The sequence below is a fragment of the Cinclus cinclus genome, chromosome 28, assembly GCF_963662255.1.
Source record: "Cinclus cinclus chromosome 28, bCinCin1.1, whole genome shotgun sequence".
NCBI classification, from domain to species: Eukaryota; Metazoa; Chordata; class Aves; order Passeriformes; family Cinclidae; genus Cinclus; species Cinclus cinclus.
Window position 1 is genome coordinate 2471537 of NC_085073.1, and position 15106 is coordinate 2486642.

At 51.3% G+C, this 15106-nt stretch overlaps 1 protein-coding gene and 1 long non-coding RNA gene across 2 annotated transcripts in view; one reads left to right on the plus strand and one right to left on the minus strand.

Moving 5' to 3' along the window:
• Positions 1-2477: 2477 nt before the first annotated feature.
• DOT1L (DOT1 like histone lysine methyltransferase) overlaps positions 2478-15106 on the plus strand; it is a 69504-nt gene continuing 56875 nt past the window's right edge. Inside the window, exon 1 of the mRNA XM_062510117.1 lies at positions 2478-2771. Within this exon, the coding sequence (XP_062366101.1) occupies positions 2691-2771 (81 nt within the window). The 5' untranslated portion in view covers positions 2478-2690. The remainder of the gene's footprint in view (positions 2772-15106) is intronic.
• On the minus strand, positions 2973-4009 carry LOC134054395 (uncharacterized). The gene is made up of 2 exons (XR_009934031.1): positions 3542-4009; positions 2973-3446 (listed from the first exon to the last, which is right to left on the minus strand). It is a non-coding gene; the product is annotated as an uncharacterized LOC134054395 (long non-coding RNA).

A 15106-nucleotide genomic window follows, 5' to 3' on the forward strand; every position in this document is an offset into this window, starting at 1 on the left:
ATGGCTGAGCCACATCCTCTCCAACAGAATAAAAGAATGATGGGATTAATAAACTGGGGACAACAGCCAGGAGAGCCAGATGGCAAAAGCATCCTGTCCCAAGCTATGTTTACTTGTCTTTGGCTGAGAAAGTGAGGAACCACAGGGGGGAAAGTTCCCAGCCCACATTGGCATCGCAGGGCAGCAGTTCCCAGCACCACTTCCACCACCAGTTTGATGGGGAAGGACTGGTTTTCCTTCCAGGTACCATTTGGCTCTGCCGGACCTGGCTGTAGGTCAGAGCCTGGGCTCACCCATGCCCAGCTGGGCTATGGGTACTTGTCCTGCAGGGATGCTCATCCCCAGCATACACTGGCTCCCAGCTGCTCTTCCAGCCCTCGGATGGAGCATGGCACCTGGCACAGTGTCACTGTCCCCTGGCCTCCTCTGGCAGTGCAGGGCGAGCAGCTGCGACAGGGAGGGGGTGGGTGCTGTGCTGGTGCTGGGTGCTCTTCCCTCGGAGTGCAGGGCAGGGTGCCAAAGTCCCCAAATGTTCCCAGAACCCAGGGCAGGCACACAGATACCCTCAGGTCCCAGGACAGGGTGGCAGAGCCTCCAAAAATGTCTCAGTAACCCATGGCAGGGTGGTAGAGCAGGATCATGGGACACTGAGATATCCCCATGCCCCAGAACAGGGTGGCAGGGCCCCCAGATGTCCCTGTACCCCAGGACATGTGCATATCTCTAGAAGAGGGGAATTATAACTGGAAAGACTGTGGAGGAGGAAGTTCTGGCCTGAATTTATTGCCCAGCTGGGCACCTATAGACATACAAACGGTGTCACCTAGCTCTGCGAGCACCTATAGACATGCAAAATGCTGTCACTGAGCCCATCACGGGCCATTATGGATATGCAGGACGGTGTCACCGCTCCCAGCCCCCACCCAAGGACACTTCCAGGTTCTGTCACTGCCCGACTGGGGTGCACTAAGTCCTACTCCCACGTTACACCGTGTTGTAAGGCTGTAGGTTCCGACGCTGCTCTCGGCACCCAGTGCTTGGTGTCTGTGGCTGATGGAGCCCGTGCCCATGTCCCTCCATCCCCCGTCCCGCTGTCCTGTTGTCCCCGCTGGACACCGCTGCACACAAGGGCTCAGCTGTGCTCCCCCATGGCAATAAAACTCCTCCCTGGAGCTGTGTGGAGCCCCTTGCACAGCCTGGCATGCACAATGTGTGTGTCTCTGTGTCCCCCCGTGTGACACAGCCCCCCATGACAGTGACTGTGACCTGTGATGCCAGGTGAAGCTCACACGTCACTTGTGTGCAGACTTTGCACCAGGAGCCACATGGGCTTGGTCCAGTGAGCATATGAGCATAGTCTGGCCTCACACGAGTGTGCCAGCCCTGTGCCATCAAAGTGTGCCAGCCCTGTGCCATCATATATGTGACAGCTTTGCACCACCACACGGTAGCCCAGCCCTGCAAGGCTACATGAATGTCCCATGCCAGCCTGGTGCTGTCATGTAGAGGGTCCCACCTTTGCCTTGCCACACGTTTGTGGCACCACCGGGTTCCATAAGCCACCCTTGCTGTGTCGTAACAGGGTTCCAGCCTGGCATCTCCCTGAGTGCCTTGTGCCAGCCCCACGCTATCACATGGAGGGTCCCAGCCTTGTGCTGTCACCTGGGTGCTCCACCCTTACACAGACCCTGAGTGCCATGGCCACCCTTGCCCTGTCATACTTGTGAAGATATGGCCTGTCTTATTCCCATGTGCCACCCTTGGCCTTGTCACATGTGTCACACTACAATACCTCCTGGTCCCATGTGCCAACCTCACCTTGTCACTCACATGTGACAATGTGGTTAGTCCCTTCCTGTGCCCATGTGCCACCTTCACCCCAACACATGCATGTGACACTGCAGCCCATCCTGCTCTTGTATGCCCATGTACCACCCTGGCCCTGTCACACGCACGTCACACTGCAGCCCGTCCTGCCATCGCACCCTGGGTGCCACCCCTGTGTCACATGTGTGCGACACCGCAGCCCGTCCTGCTCTGGTGTGCCAGGTGCCACCCTCGACCTTGTCACACGCGTGTCACACCGCAGCCCGTCCTGCTCTGGTGTGCCAGGTGCCACCCTCGACCTTGTCACACGCGTGTCACACCGCAGCCCGTCCTGCTCTGGTGTCCCAGGTGCCACCCCCGTGGCACGCGATCCCCGCCCGCATCCCGCGCGCGGAGGGGAGGCCGCGGGAGCGCGCGCGGTGCGGGGGCAGCTGAGGACAGGGGGGAGGGCGGGAGGGAGGGGAGGGGAGGGGAGGGGAGGGGAGGGAAGGGAAGGGAAGGGAAGGGACGGGGGGAGGGACCGCGGGGCCGCGCCCGCCCCTCTCCCCGCCCGCCCCCTCCCCGCGTCTGTCGCGTCGCTCGGGCCCGGCCCGGCCCGGCCCCGGCGCCTCATTGTGCTTCGCCTCACGCCGGCCCAAGATGGCGGCGGCGCCCGAGAGCCCCGCGAGCCGCCAACGACAATAGAGGGAGGGACGGGACCCGCCGCCCCCCCGGCACCGGCCGCCCCTCCCCGCCGCTCCCGCCGCCCCCCGCCCGCCGCACCGCGCCCACGCCCCCGGCCCGGCCCGGCCGCCGCACCCCGCCCCGGCCGGCCCCTCTAGCATGGTGCGGGGCCGCCGCCGCCTCGTCCTCCGGCTGCCGACATGGGCGAGAGGCTGGAGCTGCGGCTGAAGTCGCCCGTGGGAGCCGAGCCCGCCGTGTACCCCTGGCCGCTGCCCGTCTACGTGAGTATGGCCCGGCCCCGCACCTGTCCCGCGCCCTGTCAGCGCCCCCGGCCCTGCCCCGGCCCTGGCACCCGCCGGGCGATCCCTCAGCGCTGACCCTTCCCGGGATCCATCGGGATGATCGCCCCCCGTGCGGGAACAACCCCCCCCCCCCCCCCCCCGGAGCCCCGGCCCCGGGTGCCGCCGCTGCTCGCCTGGAAGTCAAATCCCCAATTTCATTTTATAATTGGTTGACTGAGCCGAAGGGCGGGGAGGAGGAGGACTGGTTAATGAAAAGTTTTCGTGTTTTCCTCGCGCTGGGCTGGTGTAACTGGTTAATAACCGGTGCTGCTGCGAGCGGGGTGGAATCCAGGGATTCTGGATGGGGAAATAGCGCTTAAATTATGGACGGCCTCGGGTGGTCGTGGGGACCCGCAGGGCCAGCCGCAGAGTGGGAATAAACAGCGGCCAGCGGGGGCTGTGGGTCTGGAGGCAGCGCTGGTGTCTGGGGCTGCCGCCAGTTCCCCTCTAGCCGTGCCCTTGGAGCTCCCCTTTTATTTATCCCGAGCAGAATTCGAGCCAGCCGCAGTCCTTGTGCTTCCAAATAAAATGTCACTTGTCCTTGCTTAGCTACCGAGCGGCGTTTTTCCTTAACTTGCCTGACTTTCTCCCGAGCCCGGACGAGCGATGTGTGACCTTGATAAACAATGTCCACGTTCAAATTGGTGACAATCCCACAAGAGGCAAAAGGCTCGGGGGAGGGTATTTTTGGATGCGTGTAGGCTTCTTACCAGCCCTTGAGCAATTTGTCTCCCTACTGCATGTAGCCCGTCGGAGCACAGTTTGCAGAGGCAGAACGTCTCTCTATATGTTTACTTGGCGCAGGCACTGTTGATTATCCCTGCGTTCCAGGCTGTGCTGTTGTACGTGAGCCGTTTCCCGGCGAGAACACGCTGGGACGCACAGGCTGGGGCAGCTGATACTGCTGATGTTGTTGCTCTCTTTGGCGTGTGTGAGTGATTAGGAATATATCGCTCGTGGCAGGGGGAGACGGCTGCCTGCTCCTATCTGCCGCCTGCCTTTCGGGGCTGCTGCTGTAGCTGTGCCTTTCCAAAACATCCTCCATGCAGGCTGGCGTGCTGCTCCCGGCGTGTCTCCCAGCACACACTGGTTAAACGCAGCCTTTCCTGTTTGGGCAGCTCTGTCAGTGTTGGCGGGCGCGCGCTCCGCTCAAATGTCAGAAACTGAAAGTACAAGCGATGACCGGGTTCGGTTTTCCTCGCCAAATATTAACTCGTGTCTAACCTCTCCCGCCCCGCACCCTCCTCCCCGAGCGGGTTGTGAAGCGGAGGTTAAAGATTACGCGGGATAGGGATTGTCCTGGGAGGGAGGGATGGTTTTATGTCTGTTCACAGAGATTCCTACAGGCTTAGAAACCGAAAAACCGAACCCCCCCCGCCCTTTATTTTTAAGGGTGAAACGTATGTTTTGCAGCGTGGGAAACAAGGATTTCGTCGATTTGGGAAAACTTAAGCAGCTGTTTTTGAGCATGGCAGAATAAATACAATTTCTTCTCAGTTAACCAGAAATGCAGCGGATGGGGGTGGTGGTGGGGGGAGGGGGTGTGATCCCCTCCATGTACTGAGAAATACCACAAACCCCCAAACATCCTGCCATTAAGCCGTCCGCTTGGCACTGCCAGCTTTTCCAGAGTAATTCCCGAGTGGATGGATGTTTCACTTGGAGCCGAGCAGCATCGCGGCCCCAGCTCCGGGGAGCGGAGCGCGGCGGCCGAGGCGTGCTCGCACACACGCACGCCCCGGCGCTGGCCGCGGCTGCGGCTGAGCCCTGGGGCTCTGCAAACAAATCCCTGTGTCCGTGGCAGCGCTTGGCCTGCTGACACCGTGCTCTGCTGAACTGCAGCCGCGCTTTCCCCGCGCTGGCGCGGCCCCGAGCTGCCGGAGAGCTCGGCTCGCTTTGACGTATGCAGAACATTTCTTCGTTTCACCGCTCGTGGTTCCGAGGAAGCAAGGTGGGATAGCTGAGAGGAGCGAAAAAAACCACACCACTCTTCAATGAGTTTTATTTAGCAGCGTTCTGGTTGCTTCCTGTTGTACTCTGTGAGATGTGTTTTTCGAGGAGAGTTGTAGGAAACGGGAACGGGAAACTCACGGTCCCGGCTGGTTATTTTTGGTGAGAGCAGCAGCAGTGGCAGGGAGTCATCTTTCCCAACATCCGAGGCTCTGTAGTGTGAACCCGCTGCGTGCCCGGGCTCCGTGGTGTGACGTAACCCTGCCTTGAGTAACTTGGCTATTTTTATGCTCTTACTACACCTTAAATTAGCAGCGTCGGTGTTGCTGCATACGAGGCTGGTCCCCCCTATTAATGGACGCCTGGATTAATACCGTGTCTCTTTATTTCTGGGTTGCTGCTTATTTCGTGTATAATAGGAAAAGCGGGGTCTCTCCAAACTGCTGAGTCCGGATAATAGCCCGGCTGACGACCCAGCGCTTGTTGGGATGCTAAAAGAACCGGGGTGGCTGATGTGAAACATGTATTTCCCTCCGAGTCTAATTAGGGCCGTGGGAGGAGAGAGAGCGGCGGCGGCGGTGCAGCTCCAGCCTCCCACTGGCTTCCACACAAAACTGAAAGTGCGGCTCCTTCCCCCGCCTTCCTCCGCCTCAAAGGAAAGGCCACGGTGCCCTAATGAAGCCGTGGTGAGCCGTGCTCGCCGTGCCACACTGTGATGAGTAAGTTGAATAGTGCATGGTGAGTAATCTCTCCTCATGACTCACAAAATATTTTCTGATGTTGACCTCTGTTTTTGTGACTGCCCCGCTTAATCAGATCTGAAGTGAGTGTACTCTTTTGTGGCCTGGTTAACTCCTCAGCTCCCACGTACCTGCCCCACTTTTTGCCCGTGCCAGGTTGTCAAGAGACTAGGGATACAGTGTTAAAATTTTAATTTTGCTACTATGAAAGATACAAGCCTGGATAAAGGAAGTATTTGGGTGAGAGGCTGGAGTTAATGGTTTTAAATAGGCTAATGCTGGTGGAGGATGACATTTTCAGTCATACTTCAAGTACTGATAAACATAACTTGGTACTCATAACTTAGATCTGAAGGGTGCAAGGGCTGAAATCCCCTTGTGTAGTTTTAAGACTTGCAGATATTTAGTCTTTTTCCCTGAGAATTTTTTTTAAATGGTTAATTTTCTTGTCTCTTTTACTATAGTTAAATTTGAATATGGATTAGGTTTACATGTGGAGTTTTTTTTTCATTTTATACCACAGTAAGGTCTGCCTGATCTGTGAGGTGTCTCAGGTTGTACTTTGAACTCCTGACAAGTTCCTGTGTAGAGTCACAGGCTGTTGTGTGTGCGGGAGGCAGAAAGGGGTGGAGGTGTTGTGGGGTGGATCAGCTCTACAGTCTGGTCTGGCAGGGTTCTGTTGATATATCTGTGGCACCAGAGAGGGATTGCTTACACAGGGAGCTGAGCAGCAGGAGGTTCAGAGCTGCTGAGGCTGATAATTGTCCCCAAAATCGATGTTTGCTGGACTGCACCCTATTGTAGCACAGAGCTGGTGAATGTGGAAAAGCCTGTTTGCAGTCTTTGAAAGAGAGGACACTCTTTGATTCATTGGCTCTCCTTGAGGCCTGCCCTGCTGGGGATGGCAGAGTGATGAGTGCCAGTTCTGAGTGGGAACAGGAGGCACAGCCAGGTGCTGAGGGAGGGCCTGCTTGTGCAGGGCTCTTGTGGCACCCACTTGACCCCACTGGCTGCAGGTGACTCGCTGCCTGTCATGGTCAAGAGGGTGCATGTCCTTTCCAGTTTCAGAATGAGACACCTGCCTGTTGTGTTCTGTTCCCTGCAGGGTGGCATTGCCACGGAAGGTGGCTGCAAACGTCAGTGTGCATCAGATGGTCGTGGGTTGTGTTCCCCTTCCCCTGTTTGACTTGCAAGGGCTGGGGGGTTAAGGTGTGACAGCACCTGGGAACTCCTCCTGCAGCCCCTGGGGATCCCAGTAGGGTTGTACTCTGGGTATAGGATCACAGAATCATGGAATGGTTTGGCTTGGAAGGGACCTTAAAGTCCATCTTGTTCCATCCCCTTCCACTATTCCAGGTTGCTCTGAGCCCTGCCCAAGTTTGCCTTGGACACTTGGAGGGATGCAGCAGCCACAGCTGCTCTGGGCAGCCTGTGCCAGGGTCTCACCACCCTCACAGCCAAGAATTTGTCTTCTGCCCTAGTTACCATATGGTAATACCATTATTTTTCATCTACCAGTTTTATTGCCTTCTTCCAGCCTTTGACTCCATCCCCGGAGGGGGACAGTCCTGGTTGTGCCACTGTGCACATCTTACCTGGGTGAGGTGCCTCTGCCCTGAGCTACTGGAGCTTAAACCCCCAAATAAGCACCTGTGATGGGAAGTCTGGCTTGAATAATTAATTTGTCTATGTTCCTCATCATTACTGCTGACTTTCCACTCAGCTGAGATGGCAAGAAAATTCTCATTTTCTAATTGAGTGTTGTCAGAGCACTGCCCTACACCTGGAGGTGTGTTTGTGGTTGCTACTGGGACTAATGGGGTACAAGCTCCTTACTACTAGATTTTGTACAGGTGGGAGGGTGCAGAGTGTGGGTTTTGGGTTTTTTTCCCCCTCCCTACTGTGGTGATCCAGCTGATACTATTCTGTCACCAAAGGAATGTGCTGTGCAGGGAGACCTCAAGGGCAGGGAGTGTTAATGAAAATCCCAGCCCAGCAGGGATTTTCACCTTTGAAATTAAAGATCAACAGTGGAGATGAATAACAAACCTTGTTTGAGAATTTAATCCTCTTTTTTTTTGTGCATGTCACTCAGCTTTCCTGGGAAGAGTTTCTGTGATGCCTGGCTTTGACTTCCCAGGCAGGAGGCAGGTGTGGGAGCACTGGAGTGCCATAGATGAATTTGGGAAAGACCTAAAGAGGAGCTAAATTGTTCCCTTGGGCTTGGAGCTGCCCTGCTGCTGAGGGTGGTCCTGTGCATCCTGCCCTCTGCCACAGGTCCCTCCTGTCCTTATTCCATATCCCACTGCACTCCTGTGGGATAAGCTGATGGAAAACACGTTTTACACGTGCTCCTGGATTTTCCCTGGGGTCAGCCTGTGCTGGAGGGGGAAGGTGAAGCCCCCCCGATCCTCCCTGCGGTTCGGAGTGTTGGTGCCTGTGGAGCTGTGTGTGGGGCGGCTCTGGGAACGGGATCGCTGGAAATATCTGGGCTGGAAAAATGTGTTGCAGTGTTTTCAGAGGCGGGCCCCCCCTCCCTGCTCTGTGAAATGTGAGTCAGGGCCTGCCCGGGGCAGCCGGCCCTACAAAGGAGGCAGAGGAGGAAACTGCTGCTGCCTTTGCCAGGCTAAAACCTCCTCATCCCCTGAGTAATCGCCCAGAAATTCTGAGCCGGGGCTGAGTCGGGGCTGAGTCCGGGGGTTTTCCCGTTGCTGTTGATGCAGTTTGTTGGGAAATGCTTGTGGGGATGACTAATCACTTCGAAAAGCTTGTTCCAGTGAAGGAAAGGTTTGAACACTTGAGCACAGTTCCGATTTCTCAGCACCTCTCTCTCTCTGCCTGCCCTCCCCAGTTGTAAAAACACCTGGAGTGGGGAGAGCGAGCAGCGTGGAACTGGGAAATACTGGCTCAGTCATTTCAAAAGCACTTGGGTTTCTCTACTGCCCAGCAGGTCACAGAGTTGGCACAGTTACATCACACTTTCTGCCCTTTTCCCAGGTGCCACAGGGACTCGGGGATGTGCTCTTGGGGGGCAGAAGAGCCCTACAGCATTAACTGTGCAGCACGTGGGCAGCACACAAGAGCAGTTTCCTTCTGGGCTTTACCCTTTGAAGTAGAACTTGCCCTGAGTGACAATCGGTGCTTGTTCAGTTCTCAAACTCCTTTTGTTCCAAGCTCTGACCCGTTGGATACAAGATAAATCATGAGTTCAGTTAACAGACATTTTTTCTCCCCAGTTTAAAAAGTGAAAGTTGGTCTCTTGTCTTGCATCTTAAGACCACACTAGTATTTATTTTTTTTATATAACTGATTTATCTGAAAGGCAGCTGTTGAAAGACAGAGTAGCTGTCCAAGATTGCTTGTTTTCCCCCTTTCGTTCATCAGCAGATGAGTGAGGATTAATGTTCCTGTCCCAGCAAAAGTTCCAGGTCAGGCAATTCAAATTTATCTACCTAAAAATTCACCCATCAGCTCCAGTTGAACACAACACTGAAAGCTTTCAGTGTGCCAAGGGAAATCCATGCCCCCACATGCAGCTCCAGCTCTTGTCCTTCATGGCAGCCTTATTGTATATGGAGATGATCATCCTTTCAAGTCCCAGATATGGGACTGAATTGTGTTGCCTCTGGGAATTTAGGCAAAATATCTTACCTCTTGGTATGTGAGATTTATGGGGGATTTAATCACCCTTCTCCCCAGACATCCATATGTCTACTTTTGTACTCTTCCTTCTTTCTTTTCCCCCTTTCTCATTGACTTGCTTTTTTTTTTTTTCTTCCTGCTTTGAGTTAACCTTTAACTGTCTGATTAAAGTTTTGCACTGTAATGATCAACACAAAGACCAGGGGTGGGGTGATTTTTTTTTGTCCCTTGCAGTGTCTTTTATCACAGATTGATAATCATGAAGGGTCTCAACATATTTTTGCTCCAATTATGTTCTCCTTCCTGACAGAAGGATCCACAGAAGGATGAAACATTTATGTTAGGAATTGCGAACATATTTACTTTCATGGTAATTATTAAAGACAAAACTAACTCTGAAGAGGAACAAGAAATAAAACTGACTAGAAAAGTTGGCCACATGCTGCTAGAGCTATCAAATCAAGTAGGGACTATTTTTAGAGCATAGGAAGAGGGTGAGTATATTTTACAGCAGGAAATGATGATTTCATAGATAGGAGCAGATCTGTGAATAATGAAAAAGTTCCTGTTCAGGGTATTTTGGTTTGTTTCATTTCACGAGTCAATGAGAGTTTTCTAAAAATTTACACTGAAAGAACTTTGTAGTGTTGGATGAAAAATCTAAGGAACTACTGAAGACAGATAAATGAAGCATTGGAAAACTTTTCTGAACCAAATGCTACAGAAAGTTCTGAATTAAGTTTCTTAGTAAAAGTTAATGGGTTTTAATAGTGTTTCTTTTATTTTCTGTGTACTGTGAGGGGCAGTTTCCTGAGGTTTTGGCATTAATGTGTCATTTACTTCTCGGAGCTTAGCAATATTATTATTTGACACTTGTAAAATTCCAACAACTGTGAGGTTTTGAGGCTTCTCATTTATTCCTCAGCTGAATTCCCACTGGGCTGCAGAGGTTCCCTCTGGTTCCCACATGTGTTGGCAACTGAACCTGGGAGATCAGGTGCTGGTTCAGGGTGGCCTCTGGAGCTGGGTTTGGAGTCTTTGTGGATCTTACCTTGGCTTCCATCCCTGCTCATTACAGCAAATAGTAATTTGAAATTCTGCAATCTGTGAAGAATGCATTGTAATATTGTAGGGTCATGTATAAGTCTTTAAAGGAAAAGCTTGTGGAAATGGTTGGTAGCTGGAAGTTGATGTCTGCTGTTCAGAACCTCCATTGGATCACTGCTCTGCTCCACAAGTTGAAGCTTATAAATGAAAACCTGAAAACCCATATATATATGTATATGTTTTTTTTCTACCTAACAAAGGGATTTCAGAAAGAGTACAAGGTTTTACTGCTAATTTCTGTTACATGGAGTATTTATGCGTGTTAAGTAGGAGCAGAATTTGTGAGCTGTCCAAGACTGAGTTATCTTTACAGAATATGAAGTGGTTATTTAAGCTGTTGTCTCACAGGATTCCCTGCAGGAGATGGGGCTCAGGCTGTGCCCTGAGCTTCCTCCCAGCTCCCACCGAGGCTGTGGGAAAACCCTGGGCTGGTGAAGGACATGGTGGCTACTTTCAGCACCAACAATATTGGGACCGTGTGTTCATTTCTTCCCTTGGGTTGTGTGTGCAGGTTTGTTTCTGGCAGTGTGGATGATCAGAGGTGTCCTGTGCTCCCCTGTACCTGCACGAGTGGGCTCTTTCCCTGCTAGCACAGGCTGTGGCTCCTGGGCAGGTGCAGGTTTGCAGCTGGGACATCTGCAGGTAGAAATGACTCTTGTCATCTCTGTTTCCTTGTGCCTGAGCTGCTCTCACCCTTGGAGCAGTTTGTGAACTGGTCTGGTTGAAAGGGAACTGAGGCAAAACCCCAACAAAAGTTTAGTTTTAGTTTTGGCCTCCCCTGCACTGCTGACCCCGAGCAAGAGGTGACTTTTGGGGAAGTGGTGGCAGGGCAGGTGGCTGGGTGGGGTTAAACTGTCTGGGAAATGGTGGCAGGGCTGCCTTCCTCTGTTCCAGGGGGTGAAAGCCCAGAACAAGCGGTGCTGGGTTCTTGTGCTCATTCTGGGGAACATGCACATGGGATGACCACAGCATCTGCCCAGGTGTGGACAGGGTGTGTCACTGCCTAGAACTCACCTGGGCGGGCAGTAGGACACACCAGTGAATTGCAGTTTTACCAAAATAATTGCATCCCCCTATGTATTCTGTTGGTGTTAGAATACATTGTTATGTATTCTAGCATAACATTATTTTAAACTGGGGTGGTTTTTTTGCATGGTGGAATTCCTTATTTTGTGTGGCTCATGCTGAGGAAGCTCATCCTGCTGTGACTGTCCTGTGTGCCTCCAACACTCGTGCAGGCTGATTGCATGTTAATGGATTGCCACAGCCCCTCCTGCACGTACCAGGGGAACCATTCCCTCCTGCATCTGTGCAGTGTCCGTAGCAACAGTTGGGATTGCTGTGTGCAAAGGCAAAACTGTTACTGTGCTTGAAGTAGCAGCAGTGCAAGTGCAATCCCTGTTGCAACCGTGCTAATGATTATCCAGAGCAGTTTGGATCTTCTTTCCCAATGCCTGTTTCCTTTTTTAGTTTATTTTGGATCTTGGGCCAACCTTTTCTTTTTATTTAAATGTCCTTGTGTAGTCATTAAAGAAGGCCATAAGTGACCACCGTATTTTCCAGCTGGTTTTGTGTGACAGTAACTTAGAAACTACTGAAACTACCTCAGGCTTATCAGCCCCCTGCTGTGTGGGAGATGGGCTTCCAAATGCAGTCTTGGGAGCTCTTCCTTCCCTTGTGTTTTTTTCCCTGAAACTGGGAGGAAAAGCATGGATACAAGTTGTTCTCTTCAGGAGATCTCCTTTTATACATTTTAATAAAAATGTATTATTGTGAATTTCCCTGTGCTCTCTTGATTAAGGTAATGACAGTAATTGTGTGGTTCAGAGGAGAGTTTTGGTCCTTGCTTCTCTTGGTAAGAAAAATAGTGTTGCTATGGAAGCCAAAATGGCACAACTTGATTTGGGATAAAATCTGGTAATATTAAACCGAGTCTTGCTATCCAGTATGGAATACTGCAAGGAGCAGGCTTTCCCTTAACTGGTATTGGAACACAAGGCAAACACCTGAAAATGCAAAGTGGTGGAAGGCAGAGCTGGCAGGACATGGAACCTGAGATCCTCCCTTCATTGAGCAGCTCCTGGCTGCTGCAGTGGCTGGAAGTGCTTTGGCTTTTCACAGACTCTTGTGAGCCTTTGCTCAGGTGTGTTGGCCATGGATGATGTGCTCTGGGCAGGAGGACTATGCTGGTGGGTCTCTCTAGGTGGGTCAAGTGAAATTAAACCCTGTGTGAGGAGAAACACAAACTTCTGACCTGCTGAAATCCCTGGTTTGTGAGGGTATCTGTGTGCCACGCAGAACACTGGGTCTTTCCTGGCTTCCAGGGAAGCTGCAGCTGCTGTGGCTCATGTTGCCTTTCCTGGTGTCCAGAGAAACCCTTATCATCCTCCCCAGATGGAGGGGGAAGTGAGGGGCTTGAAAGAGGCACTTGTCCCACCAGCATTCTGCAAGATTGATTGGCTTTTCCTAATCCATCTTTTTGATCTCTGCTAACCATGTTGTCTGCAGCTGTAACATCCTCTCCTTTGAATTTATGGACTGCTGCCTGGGGAGAGAGAGCTGCCACTGCAGGCAACCAAGCTGTTGTTTAAACCCAGGGGCTGGTGGGACTGACCTCTTTCGTTTTGTGAGTTAAATGGGTCGTGTGGAGATCAGAATTTGGCAAATCCAAATGACTTCTGTTAATCCATGAGTGGGGTCAGTGTTCAGGATTTGGGAGGAACTACTTTTACATCGGAGTTCTGGAAGTGTATCCAGACAGGGTCATTAAAAGGTACACAAGTGTTGCCATTGATTTATTTGTAACTGGCTTGTTTCAGGCTTGGTTTTCACACATCTGGTGGGCAGGGGAAAGTTGTAGGAGATCTGTCCCTCCTGCTCTGCCCCTGCTTGACCACAGCTGCTTTTCACATTTCTGAAGAGCTGCTTGGGTCACCTAACCTGTTTTTAGGGGAGGAAGCGTGGTCTGGTAAGTCAGAACTGGCTCTGAAAGGGCAAGGTTTGCTTTGGTGTGAGACAGTTAAGTCTAGGCAGCCAAAACTATGCCCAGAAATGCTCCTGCCTATGAAGAGGAGATAAGGAGTCTTGTGTGGTGCTGGGAGAATGAAGGATTAAAGGAGCCTGAGCTGTGTTTACTTTTTTTTTTTTTTGTTGTTGTTGTTGTTTTGTTTTTGCAAGAACTTACCCAGGTTTTCAAACCCATTTGTTTGCTGCTGAGGTCTGCAGGCTTTTTACCTTTTCACTACCTGTGCTGTGTGGATGGTCAGCTCTCACAAAGTTCCCACTTGCAGAGACTCGTGGAATCCCAGATTTGGGTTGGAAAGGACCTTAAAGGCCATCCAGTCCCACCCCTGCCATGGGCAGGGACACCTTCCACTATCCCAGCTGCTCCAAGCCCTGTCCAGCCCAGATGAGTAACTTGGCATGTGGGGAAAAAAAGTTTAGAAAAATATGATGTTCACCTTATTGCCTCAATTTAGGTTTACCCCAAGGCTAAGCACAGTTTCGTAAGAAGAGCCCAAATAAAAAAAGATGTAAATTTGGAAGGGTACTGGGGTGGTGTTTCTTCCTTCAGGCAGTTCTGGCTGCCCAATTTAACTGAATAAGTTCTTTGTGTTTGAGGATGGAAAACAGAACATTTAAAACTGTTGCTTTAGGTTATAGATTCACTTTAGACTATGTATTGTTGCACTGGGGGTTACATGTTCTATACAAACACACCCAAGAGTCTGGGATATGGTACTGGAAGGCAGAATTAAATCAAAATCTTGCCATTTAAGTATCTTAAGGGATGTTAGTTTGAAAATTTGATGTAACCAAAGCCCCACCACACCTGAAGGAGTTTCAGGCTTTGTTTTCTGGGTGAATTACAAACCCTTACAACAGCCAGCTTGTGGCAAAAATGTTGCAAATCTAATTTGTACCTTACCTTGCTCTTGTAGTGTGTTCTGTAGAAATGTGTGATTTGGCTGTTTTTAATAGGAATTTGGTGCTTTGTAGAACAAAGCTGTGCACAGATAACTGAGCTGTGGCTGCTGCTGATCGTGTCATGCACACTGTGATCTGTATAGACAGTATGTGTTATTGGGGCTGCTTTAGTTTTCTCACCGTGCTGGCAGAGGAAAAGCTGTGAGTGCTGCTGAGTCCTGGAATATCCTGAGCTGGAAGGTACCCTCAGGGATCATCAGTGCAGCCCCTGTCCCTGCCCAGACACCCCAACAATCCCACCCTGAGCATCCCTGAGAGCGGTGTCCAAACGCTCCTGGAGCTCTGGCAGCCTTGGGGCCGGGACCATTCCCTGGGGAGCCTGGGCAGTGCCCAGCACACTGAGTTCTGGTCATATTGGTGATTTTAAAATTCGAGTTAACAAACAAAGAATATGATTATAGAAAAGGATAATGATTGCTTCAATGTACATATTTGGAAAGAGGCTTTGGCCACTGTCTTGTTTGGCTTTCAAATCACCTATTAGAGCTTCTCATATCTGCAAAATACAAAAGGTCTTTTTTTTTTTTTTATGAGGAGGTAAAGGGAAAGATTGAACTCTTAAAAATTGCACTGTGGTCCAACCTCCACTGCCTGAAGGCTGACAGGAGTTGGTGTCTGTAGGAAGATTCAGCTCTGGGTGTGTGGGACAAGCACTGGTGTGCTCAAAGTTACAACACTGGGGGTTCCTGGCTCCAAACTCCTGTGCTCAGTTGTAGGAACGTGTGGATGGAGAAATCTGTTGTAAGAATCGGAAGTGTGAAGCTGTTCAGTCCTGCTGGCTGAAACTGTGCTCCACTGTTTTCTATAGAATGTTGGATGCTCTTTGAAGTGACTTTTGAGAAAGCGTCT